Source organism: Ranitomeya imitator, chromosome 4 (assembly GCF_032444005.1).
Source record: "Ranitomeya imitator isolate aRanImi1 chromosome 4, aRanImi1.pri, whole genome shotgun sequence".
Taxonomy (NCBI): domain Eukaryota; kingdom Metazoa; phylum Chordata; class Amphibia; order Anura; family Dendrobatidae; genus Ranitomeya; species Ranitomeya imitator.
Window position 1 is genome coordinate 330,177,533 of NC_091285.1, and position 19,264 is coordinate 330,196,796.

At 43.6% G+C, this 19,264-nt stretch overlaps 1 protein-coding gene across 2 annotated transcripts in view; it reads left to right on the forward strand.

Annotated features, from left to right (window-relative positions):
* MAPK11 (mitogen-activated protein kinase 11) overlaps window positions 1-19,264 on the forward strand; it is a 79,082-nt gene that overhangs the window by 22,967 nt on the left and 36,851 nt on the right. For both annotated transcript variants that reach the window (XM_069764926.1, XM_069764927.1), the window contains 2 exons: window positions 2,680-2,738; window positions 13,859-13,970. In XM_069764926.1, the coding sequence (XP_069621027.1) occupies window positions 2,680-2,738; window positions 13,859-13,970 (171 nt within the window). The remainder of the gene's footprint in view (window positions 1-2,679; window positions 2,739-13,858; window positions 13,971-19,264) is intronic.

Here is a 19,264-nt window from a genome sequence, read left to right on the forward strand (position 1 = left end):
AGTATTTATAAATGTTATCTATATTTGGAAATGAGTGGACATTTCCTCACCAGATTTTATCACAAGTACAGGCATTTAGGAGGCTGGAGAATTCTGCAGAATAGTACTCATCCGTAGCCGTAAATCCCTATGAAATACAGGATAGAACAAGAAGCGGTTTCATAAAGGGGTTCTCCGTTTTTAGAAATATGATTACTGTAGTAAAAAATAACAAAGCCAGATAGTAATTGCCCTACCATTAGTGCCGGCTCTATGCAGATGATCTGGTCTCTGTTTTGGGTGAAGCAGTGAAGTCAGGTTGACTGCGTGCATGACCACTGCAGCTAATCGCTGAGCTCAGTCAGTTTAGGCTAACGGACTAGCTTTTAGAAGTATCTTTACAATCTGTAGACACCATGTTTGTCAAGAACTTAATTTTTATTGCTACTTGGTGCATTTATTTAGTAATTTTAGGAAGTAAAGTTCAGCATATAGTAAACTAACCACTGCTTGGATTCCTTACCCCCTGTTTATAAGCCTCATCAGTAACGGGGCGACTCACCCACCGAGGTTGTTTTTCCTCAAGTCGGAATGAGCAATGTAATAAAAAGCTAGCACAATTATAAGACGCATACAATAAACTCTGCCATAGGTTACACATGGTCAGACTGCAAAATCTGATACAATGACTTTTTTTCTTCTTTGAAGACATATGGAAATATTTATCGATTCTGGTCCAGGCACGCCTCGATAATATCACTGTTCCTTGTTTTTAGACATCAGATGTCTTCGTGTAGTTCCATGAAAGCATCGTCGGCACGAGTCACTGTCATCTCCACATTGTGCACCCTACTTACACGTACATTAATTTCTGCTGTCATTTTACCGTGGAGGCCGTAATATCATGTATTAGCCGCAGATAAATGGAGGAATGGTGAAAGAAATACTTTCCTGTTCTAAAGAATATGTTATGAAATATCAGCCTCGGTTCCTTTTTAGGCTCATTTTTATCATTGATTTCTATGCTCCAATCTTATTATAACTGCTGATCTAATCCATCAGAATGTGATTTATGACGGTCTCTGAAAAGTACTCCTACGTGGAGATGTTCTAATTGAATTAACCCTATTGGTGAATGTATAAAAGGCTTTTGCAGGCTATAAATCCTCAGTCTGTCATCTAACCGCCGTCTGTATGTCACATCTCATTAGTTACTCTCTAACAAGACACGTCTTAAAATGGCGTTAGAGTTGTCTTCTCTGTGGCAGTCAACTTCGTCAGGCTGGGTTCACACCAGGGTTTATCACCGTCTGCAATGCCTGGTCTGGCGGCTGGTCTTCTGAATTTGCTGCCTGGTGTCTGTGGGGCGGTATCTTGTTAGTCAGTTTGGGCATTGCCATCCGATGGACTAAAAAAAGGCGTTCTTGTGAACCCAACCCTAGCAGGGAAAATTTAGTGATGAGCGTAAATGCTCGTTAATTGAGTTTACCGAGGGTGCTCCGGTATGTAGAGAGTATCGAGGGTGCACGAGTGAGATGTTAACGTGCGGGAACGGGGACGCCAACATCTCACTCGCGCACCCGCGCATACTGGGGCACCCTCGGCAAACTCAAGTAACGAGCACTTAAGCTCATCACTAGCAAAATCGTAACTTGCTTTTAAAAACAAGCAACTTTGCAATTTACCTAGTTTTTAAAAAATCTCTCTGTAAAAAGAGGGATTTTTAGTGCTGTTTTTCTTGTTGCCTAGGTTACTAGCCACTTCTGGAGTCTATCAGAGGTGACCAGTATCCTAGTCCAAGGGGCATGCTCTTACAAGCTTATTGCTATACAGCTTGCGAGTTCATTTCTGGAGTCGGCCAGCTGCCACGCCCCTATTTTTGCCATTCAGATGCCCAAATTGTAAATCTGAGAGGGCACAACTCGCTGTGGATACCAGAAAGCTAGGAGGCAGGAGAGCGGTGCTGCTCCTGAAGATAGACAACCCTATTTAAGTGTTCCCATATTAGGCTACATTCACATTTGCGTTGTGCGGTGCTGCGTCGGCGACGCAATGCACAAAGCAAACAAGAACGCATGCAAAACGCATAGTTTGTGACGCATGCGTCCTTTTTTGGCCGGATTTTGGGCGCAAGAAAAATGCAACTTGCTGCGTCCTCACGCTTGCGGCAAAAAAGACGCATGCGTCACAAAACACATGCAAACGCATGTCCATGCGCCCCCATGTTAAATATAGGGGCGCATGACGCATGCGTCGCCGCGGCTGCGCCCGAAGCACCACTGCAAGACGCTAATGTGAACGTAGCCTTAGTCAGTGACATGCCAGATATGGTATGTGGCCTCCAGATTTGCCGTTGGAACCATTTCTATTATATATAATGCATATAGAAGGTATTGCCTTTCTAAGAAATAGAATGAGAACTGTCTCTTTATCTCTGCCTGATGGTTATTCATCAGGTAACAAGCCATCGCTGGCTGGCTGCTACATTTCTGGATCCTCTAGTTACCTGCCATAACTCTATATTCAGTGCACCTTTATGAGCCTTTAAATCTCAGTAGATGTATTTTGCAAGCAGAGCTGCGTGACACCTTCCTTCTATGACATCTTTAGGATAAAATAGATCAGTGGTTTTCTCCTATTTGAACTCGATGTCTTTTAACTTTGCAATGTTCTTGACTGAATATGTCACTTGTTTTTCAGGTGATAGGACTACTCGATGTCTTTACCCCATCTACTTCAGTTGAAACTTTTAATGAAGTGTAAGTATTTTCATGCCATGGTGTACACATCTGATTGAGTGTTCATACAAAAAGTCCAGACTGGTCACGAGGAACTATTTTTTTTAGATAGAATTTAATGCAATTTTACGTTACCTTGAGAAAGCACTAGATGGGTTAAAGAAGAATTCTGGTGACCCAGGCTTTCCTAATATTACTATAACATATTGGTGTATTTATACTGTCACATCTTGCTCAGCTGCTTTTCTTTGACTCCATGAATTACCCTGGGCCAGCAGCAGTGAGGAAGCTTGTATTGGATCCTGCGATCAGATTATCGCTTGGGGTCATAACAGAGGCCGAGATTATTTTTAACACTTTGTTGGCTTGTTCTTATAACTGGAGCTCCTATTCTTCCGTGAAAAACTGAATAATAATCCTAAAAATGCAATGACCTTAAGAGATTTATGCATGTGTATTCATAAATATATGTATAGAAGTGCACACACATACATATATAATGTGTGTGTGTATAAAAAGAATCAAAATTACAAAGTGATATGCATCCTCAATCACCACTGAAAAAATGTTGAAATTTCACCCTTGTAGAACACCACCTCAAAGTGAAAAGTTATTGTGCAGCTAAATAATGTAATGTAGAGTGCTTGGACCAAGTGTACAAAGAGAAGAGATGCACGTAACCATACCCATGGCACGCCAACCTACAGACAACGCTTTCATTATAAACTATAGCTTATCAGGAGTTTTTTACTTTTGTGAAAAGCCCCTCGAAAGTGAGACAACGCCTTTCATCAATGGAAACGTGCATGATTTTCTCCAAGGTGATAATATAGTTAAGTATATTGACAACTGAGGTTGTTGTCCACTGTACACTTTCTGATGTTTTACAATATGGAAAGGATCTTTAAAATGAAATGTATTTTTCAGATTTGCACATAGTGGAGCACAATCTTGGCTAGAGATGAGTGACCAATTCACAGGACACTGGCGTAGAGGACACATCAGTGCTCCACTCCCTGCGAGCAGCCTCCTACCTGCCGGTATCTCGCCATTGGTGTAGACCTTGCACAACGTTGCCTCTTGCTGCAAAGGTGGCCTTGCACCAGGCACACTAATCAAGAAGAGGCGCCGTGGATTACAGAAAGCAGGCGGCGCTACACAAGGCTCCCATGTCAGACACCTGCTAAATTGATTCGCTCATCTCTAATCTTGACTCCTGATGTGTCATTGAAAGAGTTTTATGGTTTTCTATACATAAAGCTTCGTCAGTGTTTCCTAGCAGAGGATGTCCTCTCTGAGTTATGTTGTCTGTACAATGTCCTGTTAGCTACATACATCATCAGCGTGAATCTCTCCTCTTTACAACACTGCATGTCTTGCGTTCAGACTGTCTAGCTTAAAGCTGGAAAACCCCTTTAATGAGCATGTGACAGTAGAGCGGGCTTGTAATGATGTACATTTATGAGGAGGTGACAGTTCTGCTTACACCTCACCATGTGTTTCCTTGCTGACCACCACTGATGGCTTTGGGCACCTTCTCATTTCTGTTTTAAGAGCCCAATTCCTGTTTTTTTTTCTATAAATCCTTGTTGCTTACACCTAAATTGAATATACAAAATAAGCTACTTTTCTGTTTTTTTGTCTACCACTTTAGCTCAGCAGCTAACAGTTGCAGAAACTGATACCTCATTCTTTTTACAGGTCTTTTTTTTTGCACACTTTTGCAAGGGATGGGGTTATCTCACAACAGGGGTGTCAAACTGCATTCCTCGAGGGCTGCAAACAGGTCATGTTTTCAGGATTTCCTTGTACTGCACAGGTGATAATTTAATCACCTACACACATAATGAGTTGGTGATTAAATTATCACCTGTGCAGTACAAGGAAATCCTGAAAACATGACCTGTTTGCAGCCCTCGAGGAATGCAGTTTGACACCCCTGTCTCACAAGACAACGCACATCAGGATCAGTACATGGTATTAGACATTGTCCATATACTAGAGACCAAAGTAAGTTTTCCTGCAAACGGGGTAATAATTTAGTTTGGTGTCCCCTCCTGTGCACAACTTAGGCAGTTTTGAGTTTTCATCATGTCACCACTCATGCGGTTCTCAGACTTGGTCACATGTCAACTAGCTTCTCTGTGTTTAGTGAAAAAAACAACTCCTGCTTCAGTGAAAAAAGCAGTAAGAGAAGCTAGTTGGCATGTGACTGTAAGCATGAAAATCACATATGAGTGGTCATTTGATTACTCTTGGAACCAGCAAGCCAAGCCAAATCCTGACCGTGAGCATAGTACACACTGTTAGGATTTGGCATGCTACAGTGCTTAATTTTATAATTAGTTCTCCTAGCATAAATACAGATATAGTATTTCTTAACTTGTCGTACTGAATAATACTTTATGAAAGGTAATCTGTCACCACATTTTTTTTCTGACGTAATCTGAGAGCACTATTTTGTAGAGGCAGAGACTCTGATTCCAATTATATGTCACTTACTGGGCTACTTGCTGTAGTTCTGATAAAATTGGTGTTTTGTCAGCAGGAGTTTATTACTAGAGGACTAGTAAACCTGCTGCCAGGTAATCATCCATATTCATGAGACCTATATAACCTCATCCCCCACCAATAATTGGCAGCTTTCTGCCCATATACTGTTTACACAGAAAGCTGCCCATCAGTGGTGAGAGTGGGCTTATACAGAGCTCAGCATTCAGAGAACTGCTAGATCTGCAGCAGATAAAATTGTATTTTTACAATTTTTAAGTCAAAATGACAACAAGCAGATTTGTAAGTGTGTCATCCCCTACATCATGCTGCTCTTAGATTACATAGTAGAAATATGGTGATATCTTCTCTTTAACATAGCCATATTTGAGGTTATCTGGCTAGTCCTGGATTGCTACATGTGTACAGAATCCGATCCAATAACAGTACAGCAATTAGAAATACATCACCAGAACTATCAGTAAATGAATACAGTTCAAGGACCATCATCAGTACTTGAATACGGTATATCCCCCAAGCTTAGTACAGCAATCAGTTGCAATATCAGACCAGACCCATATACATTTATGTAGACTACACCTATCAGCATGTCCTTAAAGGGAACCTGTCACCCTGTTTTTTTCAGTAGGAGATAAAAATACCGTTAAATAGGGCCTGAGCTGTGCTTTACAATAGGGTATTTTTTGTCCCCTGATTCCCTACCTATGCTGCCGAAATACCTTACAAAAGTGTCCTTTTTCACCTGTCAATCAGGCTGGTCAGGTCAGATGGGCGTGGTCACAGCGCTGTTTCTCCCCCACATCTTGCTTATGTTCCCGTTGGTGGCGTAGTGCTTCTCGCATGCGCAAGTGCCGAATGCACTGCGCAGCTGTAGAAAAAGAGCGCGCTCGCCGCTATTCAACGGTTTCTCGGTGGGCGCGGCCATCTTCCTGAGGCCGCGCGTGCGCAGATGGAGTCTCCTGCTTCCCGGGGCTTCAGGAAAATGGCCGCGGGATGCCGCGCGTGCACAGATGGACATCGCGGCGGCCATTTTCCTGAAGCCGAGATTCGAACTCGGCTTCAAGAAAATGGCCGCCGCGATGTCCATCTGCGCATCCCGCGGCCATTTTCCTGAAGCCCCGGGAAGCAGGAGACTCCATCTGCGCACGCGCGGCCTCAGGAAGACGGCCGCGCCCACCGAGAAACCGCTGAATAGCGGCGAGCGCGCTCTTTTTCTACAGCTGCGCAGTGCATTCGGCACTTGCGCATGCGAGAAGCACTACGCCACCAACGGGAACATAAGCAAGATGTGGGGGAGAAACAGCGCTGTGACCACGCCCATCTGACCTGACCAGCCTGATTGACAGGTGAAAAAGGACACTTTTGTAAGGTATTTCGGCAGCATAGGTAGGGAATCAGGGGACAAAAAATACCCTATTGTAAAGCACAGCTCAGGCCCTATTTAACGGTATTTTTATCTCCTACTGAAAAAACGGGGTGACAGGTTCCCTTTAACATTAATAATAATAATGACAATTAATTAATGACCTTGAAGATGGGATTAAGAGTAAAGTGTCAGTCTTTGCTGACCACACCAAACTATGTAGGATATTAAAATCTGACCTTGACATTACAATATTTCAAAATGATCTGGATAAGATGACTGAATGGGCAAACACTAGGCAAATGAGGTTTAATGTAGATAAATGTAGAGTAATGCACCTAGGACGGAGTAATCCTATGGCTGCATATACATTAAATGGCAGTATACTCAGGACTACAGATTTGGAGAAGGACTTGGGTATTCGGGTAACAAGTAAGCTGAGGAGCAGTACTCAGTGTCAAGCAGCAGCTGCCAAAGCAAACAAGATTTTAGCATGTATAAAGAGATAAAATCCTGTGATCCTAACGTATTATTACCCCTTTATAAATCACTGTTGAGGCCACATCTACAATATGGGATCCAGTTTTGGGATCCACATTTTAAAAAGGATATTCAGAAGTTACAGTCAGGTCAAACACTGGCAACTAGATGGAAGGCCTCTCATATGATGAAAGGTTGGAAAAGTTGGGCTTGTTTAGCTTAGTAAAAAGATGCCTGGGAGGGGATCTCATTTACATTTATAAATATATGTGTGGCCAGTACAAAGGACTGGCACATGACTTAAGGTACCTTCACACATAACGATTTTGTTAACGATATCGTTGCAACGTCACACTTTTTGTGACGTAGCAATGATATCGTTAACGAAATCGTTATGTGTGACAGCGACCAATGATCAGGCCCCTGCTGGGAGATCGTTGGTCGCTGGGGAATGATCAGGACCTTTTTTTGGTCGCAGATCACCCGCTGTCATCGCTGGATCGGCGTGTGTGACGCCGATCCAGCGATGTGTTCACTTGTAACCAGGGTAAATATCGGGTTACTAAGCTCAGGGCCGCGCTTAGTAACCCGATATTTACCCTGGTTACCATTGTAAAAGTAAAAAAAAAAAACAGTACATACTCACATTCCGATGTGTCACGTCCCCCGCCGTCAGCTTCCCGCACTGACTGTGTCAGTGCCGGCCGTAAAGCAGAGCACAGCCGTGACGTCACCGGGGACTTCGGCATTGTTGAAGACAGTTTCAACGAAGCCGAAGTCTTTCCCCTGATCGTTGGTCGCTGGAGAGAGCTGTCTGTGTGACAGCTCCCCAGCGACCACACAACGACTTACCAACGATCACGGCCAGGTCGTATCGCTGGTCGTGATCGTTGGTAAGTCGTTTAGTGTAACGGTACCTTTATTCCTTCCACGGACTGTCCTGAGGATTAGGGGGCACTCATTACGGATTGAAGAAAGGCGATTCTGGTAGCTAAATAGTAATGGGTTCTTTACAGTAAGAGCAGTCAGACAGGAATACTCTACCACAAGAGGTAGTAATGGCAGACACGAGAACAGCTTTTAAAAAAGGGCTGGATGATTTCCTCATTACACATAATATTGTGGGTTATAGCTAGATTAGTGACAAAATGTACAATTGGTGAAGAAAGGTGCAACTTAACGGAACTAGGTCTTTATTCAACCTATGTAGCTATGTAACATTGATGAGTAGTAGTGGGAGTCATCAAAAGTCATCCTGACACAATGCCCTTAAAAATAACAGGGTCATTATAATATCCCTTAATAAAAATATCTGCCCTTCTCTGTGACCCTAAATAAATAATTGCACTTCACTCTGCTCCCTGTTCTCTCCTATAAAGTATTCCCTCCAAACCATCCTGCCCCTTATGATCTACAACCACCACACTGCTACACTGTCCCCCGTTATTAGCCATAATCACAACACTGTCCGCCCTTGTTGGCTATAACCACCCCAGTGTCCGCTCTTATTAGCTGTAACTGCCACACTGTCTGTCCCTATTAGCTGTAACTGCCACACTGTCCGTCCCTATTAGCACCATCAAATATATCATTACGGGATCACCCTTTGCATATTACCATAAAACATCATAAAGAGAAAGAAGTATGCAAGGAAATGGGATCACCGGTACAATCTTAGTGAACAAAATATTCAATTTTATTTATTGAGAACAACACACAAAGAACATTTAAAAACATTTAAAAAGCCTCCACCACATAAGTAGAGGTGGCGGGTCCACAATATAACTTTATACAAACATTTTATTGCACAAGAATCCACTGACAGGCCACACAAGGTAGATATTGTACATAGACCATAATAACAATAGATTCTACATGAGAAAATTCATAAATAGTACATAATCAGAGTACAAAAGAAGTATATGCCACATAAGTGTAGGCAAACCCCCCTGATGAGAGGTCTAATTGTATAACCCTAATAGGCACTCCAATACAAAGCACACAGGGCAATACATAATATAAAGAGGGTACCAAGAAGGTGTGCAAATGGCAGGCTACTGTTAGGCTACTGCCCCAATAGCGCAGGTGTAGTACGGCTATAGCACCAAAAAATGCCCACACCTGTATTAACAGGCTAGATATCAACACAGCCCCAGCTACAAATAAAGCAGGGCGTATCAAAATAGTGCCACCATTCTTACCCAACCTACAACAAACGCGGCGCCCAACGTCCTAGAGCCCTAGTCTGCTGGGCATAGTGTGTCATATTGGCCCTGTCAGAGTCCTGGACCAACACGTGTCGACGCACTCAGCATCTTCCTCAGGGTCAGAGTAATTAGCTGTAACCGCCACACTGTCCGTCCCTATTAGCTGTAACTGCCACACTGTCTGTCCCTATTAGCTGTAACTGCCACACTGTCCGTCCCTATTAGCTGTAACTGCCACACTGTCTGTCCCTATTAGCTGTAACTGCCACACTGTCTGTCCCTATTAGCTGTAACTGCCACACTGTCCGTCCCTATTAGCTGTAACTGCCACACTGTCCGTCCCTATTAGCTGTAACTGCCACACTGTCTGTCCCTATTAGCTGTAACTGCCACACTGTCCGTCCCTATTAGCTGTAACTGCCACACTGTCTGTCCCTATTAGCTGTAACTGCCACACTGTCTGTCCCTATTAGCTGTAACTGCCACACTGTCCGTCCCTATTAGCTGTAACTGCCACACTGTCCGTCCCTATTAGCTGTAACTGCCACACTGTCTGTCCCTATTAGCGATAACTGCCACTTTGTCTGCCCTTTATTAACGATAACCGCCACACTGTCCGTCCCTATTAGCTGTAACTGCCACACTGTCCGTTCCTATTAGCTGTAACTGCCACACTGTCCGTCCCTATTAGCTGTAACTGCCACACTGTCCGTCCCTATTAGCTGTAACTGCCACACTGTCCGTCCCTATTAGCTTTAACTGCCACACTGTCCGTTCCTTTTAGCTGTAACTGCCACACTGTCCGTCCCTATTAGCTGTAACTGCCACACTGTCCGTCCCTATTAGCTGTAACTGCCACACTGTCCTTCCCTATTAGCTGTAACTGCCACACTGTCCGTCCCTATTAGCTGTAACTGCCACACTGTCCGTCCCTATTAGCTGTAACTACCACACTGTCCGTCCTTATTAGCTGTAACTGCCACACTGTCCGTCCCTATTAGCTGTAACTACCACACTGTCCGTCCCTATTAACTGTAACTGCCACACTGTCCGTCCCTATTAGATGTAACTGCCACACTGTCTGTCCCTATTAGCGATAACTGCCACTTTGTCTGCCCTTTATTAGCGATAACCGCCACACTATACCTATCCTCAGTGTCCTCCCACCCTGCACCCTTTCCATACAGGGCCCCTCTTCACATTGTGCCTCACCCCATACTGCCCAGTCTCTTTACTGTGCCCCTTCTCACCGTTTCCCCACCCCCATACTGTCCCTTCACACTGTCTCCCTATGCTGGCCCCTCTCTATATGGTCACTTGACACTACCGAGTCTCTATACACTGTGCCTCCTCACACTCGCCTCCCCCTATTCTGTCCCCTCACACTCCTCCCTATAAATCTTCAGTTCCATTGGAGTGGTTATCTTCCACCCATCCTCTCCTACTCTGCAGAGCAGGAGTGACAGCAACAGCCATGGAGAGGTTGGGAGGTGACAAATTGCCACCCACTGGGAAACACCTCATGTTGTGCCATGAAGTGAGATACTAATCTGACTGCACATGTGCACATGCAGTATATAGGTCCCCACCCCCAAGTTACGCCCCTGCCATCAGCAACTGTACATGATATTAGGCATTATCCATATACTCCACTGACATCACGTGAACATGACTTGACAGTTGCAGCCAATCACAGAGCTCAGAAGTCCACTGCCGTCTACATCGGCATCACTGCTAAGTCCATTGATTGGATACAATTGTCACATCATGTCAACATCATTGCTGCAGTTACAATAAGACCAGAAGGGTGGCTGATTGGGCAGTGATTTAGTAGAGCGGTCTTTATTTGTGTGCACAGGAAGCTGATGGATTACAAAAAAAAAATTAAAATAGAAAACCCAATTTGTCCAGCTATAACATCAGGATCACTATTTCACAAATTCCACAAATCTGCTTGAATATTGAAATAAAATCATCAGTGTCTCCTTATTAACATGTCAGTCCCATTAAGTGTTGGCTTACACTCAATGGGACTGACTTACTAAAGTGGTCCTAATTCATAGCCCAGCATCCACTGTCCATGGCGTGATAGGCAGACACTCAGTGGGACTGACTTACTAAAGTGGTCCTAATTCATAGCCCAGCATCCACTGTCCATGGTCTGATAGGCAGACACTCAGTGGGACTGACTTACTAAAGTGGTCCTAATTCATAGCCCAGCATCCACTGTCCATGGTCTAATAGGCAGACACTCAGTGGGACTGACTTACTAAAGCGGTCCTAATTCATAGCCCGGCGTCCACTGTCCATGGTCTGATAGGCAGACACTCAGTGGGGCTGACTTACTAAAGTGGTCCTAATTCATAGCCTGGCGTCCACTGTCCATGGTGTGATAGGCAGACACTCAGTGGGACTGACTTACTAAAGTGGTCCTAATTCACAGCCCGGCGTCCACTGTCCATGGTCTAATAGGCAGAGACTTAGTGGGGCTAACTTACTAAAGTGGTCCTAATTCATAGCCCGGCGTCCACTGTCCATGGTGTGATAGGCAGACACTCAGTGGGGCTGACTTACTAAAGTGGTCCTAATTCACAGCCTGGCGTCCACTGTCCATGGTCTGATAGGCAGAGACTTAGTGGGGCTAACTTACTAAAGTGGTGCTAATTCATAGCCCGGCGTCCACTGTCCATGGTGTGATAGGCAGACACTCAGTGGGACTGACTTACTAAAGCGGTCCTAATTCACAGCCTGGCGTCCACTGTCCATGGTCTAATAGGCAGACACTCAGTGGGGCTGACTTACTAAAGTGGTCCTAATTCACAGCCCGGCGTCCACTGTCCATGGTCTAATAGGCAGACACTTAGTGGGGCTAACTTACTAAAGTGGTCCTAATTCATAGCCCGGCGTCCACTGTCCATGGTGTGATAGGCAGACACTCAGTGGGACTGACTTACTAAAGCGGTCCTAATTCACAGCCTGGCGTCCACTGTCCATGGTCTAATAGGCAGACACTCAGTGGGACTGACTTACTAAAGTGGTCCTAATTCATAGCCCGGCGTCCACTGTCCATGGTCTAATAGGCAGACACTTAGTGGGGCTAACTTACTAAAGTGGTCCTAATTCATAGCCCGGCGTCCACTGTCCATGGTGTGATAGGCAGACACTCAGTGGGACTGACTTACTAAAGCAGTCCTAATTCACAGCCTGGCGTCCACTGTCCATGGTCTAATAGGCAGACACTCAGTGGGGCTGACTTACTAAAGTGGTCCTAATTCACAGCCTGGCGTCCACTGTCCATGGTCTAATAGGCAGACACTTAGTGGGGCTAACTTACTAAAGTGGTCCTAATTCATAGCCCGGCGTCCACTGTCCATGGTGTGATAGGCAGACACTCAGTGGGACTGACTTACTAAAGCGGTCCTAATTCACACCCTGGCGTCCACTGTCCATGGTCTAATAGGCAGACACTCAGTGGGGCTGACTTACTAAAGTGGTCCTAATTCATAGCCCGGCGTCCACTGTCCATGGACTGATAGGCAGACACTCAGTGGGACTGACTTACTAAAGCGGTCCTAATTCACAGCCTGGCGTCCACTGTCCATGGTCTAATAGGCAGACACTCAGTGGGTCTGACTTACTGAAGTGGTCCTAATTCATAGCCCGGCGTCCACTGTCCATGGTGTGATAGGCAGACACTCAGTGGGACTGACTTACTAAAGCGGTCCTAATTCATAGCCCGGTGTCCACTGTCCATGGTCTAATAGGCAGACACTCAATGGGACTGACTTACTAAAGTGGTCCTAATTCATAGCCCGGCGTCCACTGTCCATGGTCTAATAGGCAGACACTTAGTGGGGCTAACTTACTGAAGTAGTCCTAATTCATAGCCCGGTGTCCACTGTCCATGGTCTAATAGGCAGACACTCAATGGGACTGACTTACTGAAGTAGTCCTAATTCATAGCCCGGCGTCCACTGTCCATGGTCTAATAGGCAGACACTCAATGGGACTGACTTACTGAAGTAGTCCTAATTCATAGCCCGGCGTCCACTGTCCATGGTCTAATAGGCAGACACTTAGTGGGACTGACTTACTAAAGTGGTCCTAATTCATAGACCGGTGTCCACTGTCCATGGTCTAATAGGCAGACACTCAGTACTACAACATTCATTATCTGTGTCTGGTAATCGTTACTCACACATTGGAGCAGACGGCCCAGTCAGCAGGGTGGAGGCAACGGCAGCTTCACTACAAAGGCCTGAGACGTTACTGGTCACTAGCCCAGCTCATCTTCTGGGTTTATTATGGGACCTGTAAAGACTATTTATAAGCACATCTAACCAGTCTGTGTTTGTAGACTCACAAATATGTGCTCCAGTATTACATGTATGGAGTCAGTAAAGCCTTCCTTTGTCATAATGATGTGATAAATGGTTTTATACCCAGAGATGACTGACGTTCGTATGTTACCTGCTGTGGAGGAAGCTTCTTCTCAGGATAATGGTCTAGTAGGTAAAGTGCTGAGTATGGTGGTGCTGCTGTCTCATGCTATAATCTTCTTACTTGTTTCTATTCTACAGGTATCTAGTAACCAATCTAATGGGAGCGGATCTAAATAACATTGTGAAGTGCCAGAAGCTGACAGATGATCATATCCAATTCCTTATATATCAGTTACTTCGAGGACTAAAGGTGATACATCTACACATCTGCTAGTAGCAGCTTATATAGTGCCATCATATTCCACAGCACTTTACACACATTATCATCGCTATTCCCTATCAGTATGTCTTTGGAGTGTGGGAGGAAACCGGAGAACCCGGAGGAAACCCACACAAACACGGAGAGAACATACAAACTCCTTACAGATGTTGTCCGTAGTGGGATGTGAACCCAGGACCCCAGTGCTAACCACTGAGCCATCATGCTAGCCCTGCCCATTTTCATTTACCTCCAAAAATGTGGACCTGTTGTGTTCAGACCCCAAACAACCAACAAAACAATATAGTCTCTTTATACTGAACGTACCAGGAGGGGGCCACATGAAATAGGTCTATGAGGGTTTTACCAGATTAAAGAAAAAACTTTACCTTCTAAAATAATACCACTTGTCTGTTCTGTGTCTGGTATGACAACTTAATTTCAGTAGGTTCAGAATTCAGTGTTTTTTAATTTCCTAATATATTTTTATAGTGATCAGTTTCTGTTTTTTTCATGCAGATTCCCTGCATTGGCATTGGTCACCAGTAGAGGGAGCATTGGGATTGGAGCAGAGTATCAGTACAGCAGCTCTGATTGCTATAAGCATACATTAACTGGTTTTTCTGGGACTGTTGTATTGATGCTATCCTTATCATAGGTTATGTACAATGAATCTGTCAGTAGGATCGGTCCTCCTAATGTATGGGCATGCAGGTCATAGGAAGCTGCATAAAATGATATCTGATGTTTTATTCCAGAGAAATCCATAGTTTTCTGCATGGCAATTTGCTCCAGGCGTTATTTTAACCCCTTTGCATCCCTGTCTTAGATGTGAGCTCACATCTTTCCCCACACTTGATGGCGGATTTAATCAACCATTTAGTTCTTTTAACAGTCGATCATATTTTGATAGATTGTACATTTCTGAACACAGCGATATCAAAGTGTATTTTTTATTTTTGGTTGTTTTATTTTCAATTGGCTAAAAGGGGGCGATTTGAACTTTTGTGGGTTTTCTTACTTTTAGAACTCTTTTTCACACTTTTTTCTGACTCAAAGCTACTATCGATTGTTGGATCGCTTGTGACCTGTATAGTAGAATTCTCCATGGGCCAGCATTCACAGCAGATTCACAATGACAGGCTGGGGCATTTCAGAGACAAACAAATGCATGTTGCCCACAGATTGGGTATGTGCCATGCTAAGTTTTTGTTACAGTCATTTCTGCAGGATAATCGATGAATTAAAAAAAATAGTTTTGCATGTATTGTTTATGCACTTTGGAAGGTTTTTTTAGTCATTAGAGTGGATAAATGCTGCAAAAATACTGAAAGAATTGACATGCTGCAGATTTGAAACTGCTTCAAATCTGTAAGAAAAAAAATAAGCAACATAGGGATAAGATAAGACTTTTTTGTATAAATCAGGTTTATTGAAGCAAATAAACAATACAAACAATGGTACAGTGCTGAAACAATTGTTAAACATTACGGGGTACAACCCGTAGATCGTACAAAAGGAGAAAGTCTCAGCAAGTATTAAATGTAGTTGGCCACTGCCAACGATAACACTTTCAAGTTAGCAATGATACTTTTCATAGTTGAAACATATAAACAGCATCAAAGGCAATCAAGCATTACTAGCTATATTTAATCGTTTATATTAGTATAAAATGTCGCTAGATATAAGAAGTAAGCAGAAGTAGAAAGAAGTAAAGAAACGGAAAGAGGAGGAAAGAAAGAAGAGAAAAAGATTTTAAAAAAAGGGGGGGGGGAGGAAAGGGGTGGGGAGGAGGGGGGGAAAGGAAAGCGGGTGAAGGTAAGAGGGTACGCTAGGTATGAGGAATGCTGCACCCCTCCCGGGCTGATCATAGGCCCCATGTAGTGGAGAGAAGAACATTGAGTCACCAACATTGGCTTTAGGCCACGACAGCAGGCCAGAGGGTAGGGGCAACAACCATTATGCGAACGCTCCCATATCGGCTCCAGATATGAATTAGGACCTGGACAACCATACGTCCAACTCCGGGGTCTCCCTGAATACAATCCATGAAGCCCAAGTGTTAAAAAATTTTGCCGAATCCCCCATGGATTCACTTATCAATTGTTCCATTCTGTAAATGTTGTTAAGCTCCGCAACAAAATCAGAGCCTGAGGGGTAACGATCCTGCTTCCAGTATCTAGGAATCAAATTCCTGGCAGCCGTAGGAAAATGTCTGAGAAGACTCCTCTTAAAACCAGAGATCGACATGTCACACAGAGACAAGAGGGCTAGTTCCACTGTGGGTTGTATTTTGCGAAAGGATAATTTGTTATGGAGATCGAAAACTAGCATCCAGAATTTCTTTATGGGTGGACATTTCCACCAGATATGGACATAAGTCCCTTTTTGTGATGTGCATCTCCAACAAATATCCGGTATCACCGGGAACATAGTATGAACCTGGCAGGGGCATCTATACCACCTCGACAGAACCTTGTAACTCCTCTCCTGTGACACAGCCGACAGCGAAGTCCTAAAGGTGAACAAAAAAATCTTATCTCTTTCCTCTTGGGACAATGAAATCCCCAAGTCACTCTCCCATCTTGAGAAAAACGTTGGGAAGTCATGTGTTGGGGTCTGACTCTCCTGGAAAAGATTATATAAGAGGGACACCTTACGAGACAGAGGCTCCTCAGTGAGACACATTTTCTCGAAAGGGGTTAACACCCCCATGGACTTATTAAGTTCAAATGATGTGCCTATGAAGCTCTTTAGCTGTCCGTAAAAGAACCAAGAGCCCTCAGGAGGTTCCTTCCCCCCCCCGGTATATTTCGTGTAGGGACTTAATACCTGTCTGATTTATGAAGTCAAATATAATGGGTCTTGAAGCTCTATTTTTACTCAGGAAATTTTCCCTACGGAGACCTGCGGGGAAGTGAGGATTGTCGTAAATTGGGGTTAGTGGACCCGGGGCTGTAGAGGTTATAGTATTTCTGCCACTCTGTCGTACAAGTAGAAGCATGTTCCTAGTCATGAATGGAAGGTTCGACCCCCCCCCCCCCCCCCCGTGTTCCATAGTAACGTCTGAGGATCCCCGCCAACGAGATCACCCTCCAGGCCCACCCATTTCTTGTTGTTACTGCTGTGGTATAAGTCTAAAATGCAAGTACCGAATGAGGCACGACTATATACTAGGAAATCTGGTAGGCCAATTACCCCCCTCTTCTTGGACCTGCTTAATACAAAATGTGATATTCTTGATCTAGCATGAGACCAGACGAATCGGATGACCGCTTTCTTGAGTCGCGAGAAGAAGGACGCGGGAAGATATAACGGGATTGTCTGGAAATAATATAAAAGGCGAGGCAATAAGTCCGTTTTAATTACATAAACTCTACCAAACCAAGACAGTTGAAATTTATGCCACTTCTCTAAGTCCAGCTCCGCTTTTTGCAACGCCTTTTTAAAGTTTGCATCGTACAAACCAGATGTTTTGGCTGTTATTCTGATCCCCAGATATGGAAGTGAATCGAAGCGCCAACCAAACGGGAAAGAGGTTCGCAGCCCACTCACCTCAGATGGTGGTAGGGATATGTTTAAGGCCATGGATTCATGGGAATTAATTTTGAAATTGCTTAGGTGACCGAATTTCGATAATTCTAAAATGATATTGGGTATGCTAGTTATGGGGTAGGTAACATATAAGAGGATATCACTTGTGTTCCTCTGATCTCAATTTAACTCCTCTTATGGAGGGGTTATTGCGCAAAATAAGACTTTTTATAGTGTGTGTGTGTGTGTATATATATATATATATATATATATATATATATATATATATATATATATATATATATATATATATATATATATATATAATGTGTGTGTGTATTTATAGTGACAAGCAAAAAGGGTAACAATGTTTTGAGCTTTTGACTTTCAGGCTCCATATCTCACTATCCACTTCTGCTTCCCAGGTGAAGCCATCATCATTTTATAGACAATCATCTTGGCTATCTCATGCATAAATTTGACTTGCAACTGTTTAGCATATGATTAGTTATAAAGATTCCTGTCATGTTACTAGATTGTTACGGTTTTGCTCCTGGTGGTGGTAAAATCTTTCTTGTATACTACAATCTACAACCTGTTGTCACATTCCCTAATAGTGCAGTGTGTTATTAGGTTGATTCCCAAGGAAAAGGTCATAGGCTCCAATCGAGAAGCAGCCATGAAGAAGATTTACCAAGAAAAGAGAAACCGCATCATCCAGCTCATCCATGGCGGTCACCCAGCCAAGAAAATTGACACACTACATCATGAAAGTGCCATGACAGTTGGAAGAACACAAAATGAAGTCCATCCATTCAGAAGCCAAGAGATGAACATCCAGGCAAAATATTGGAGTCAACAAGTCGGCTCATCCAAAGGTCTATCCGTTCTGGCACAACAAACGTGGCTCATATACTTCGTTATAGTGAGATCACAGATGTCCATGAGAGCACCGTGTGACGTATGTTGCATAAGTCTGGAATGGTGGCTTGAGAAAAGTGAAAAAACCTCGAGTTCAATATTGTCATAAGAAACATCGGCTCAAGTTAACACAAAAGTATGAAAGGTGAACAGTAGAAGATTGGAAATGGGTGATTTGAAGTGATAAGAAAAAAGTCAATAGACTAGGCTCTGATTGGTGCAAATGGGTCTAGAAGAAACAAGGGAAAAAGGGTCTAGAGAAATTGAAGGTATTGTCAAGTTTGGTGGAGGAAGTCTGATGAAAGGCGTTGGATACTTGGCCAGGATCTATGGTGGTCTCAATGCTGAGCTAGCTATATGTGAGTATAGACGAGTTACTTTGTACACTCAAGTACTATGGGTATGACAAGGAATGCAGTGTTCCAGCAGGTCAACAACCCGAACCACCCATCAAGATTGGCGAAGAAATGGTTCAATGACCATGAAGTAGAGGTGATGGATTGGCCTCCACAGTCCCTACACCTCATCCCAATTGAAAACTTGTGAGTAGAGCTGGATAAAAAGCTGTATACATTCCCAAGTGAATCGACCTGTATGCACCAACTTTGGGAACGTGTAGAAGAGACCCGGGATCAGATTTCGGTCGAGATATGCTTTTATCTGATCAAGAGCATGTCCAGAAGGATTCAGGCAGTGTTGAAAGCCAATGGTGGATTTACAAAATAATTAAAATGTAATTTTTTTTTTTAGGAGAAAAACAGTAATAATGCAGTGTCATGACAGGAATCTGCTAAACTAATCATAGGCTAATTAGTTGCAAGTCAAATCTA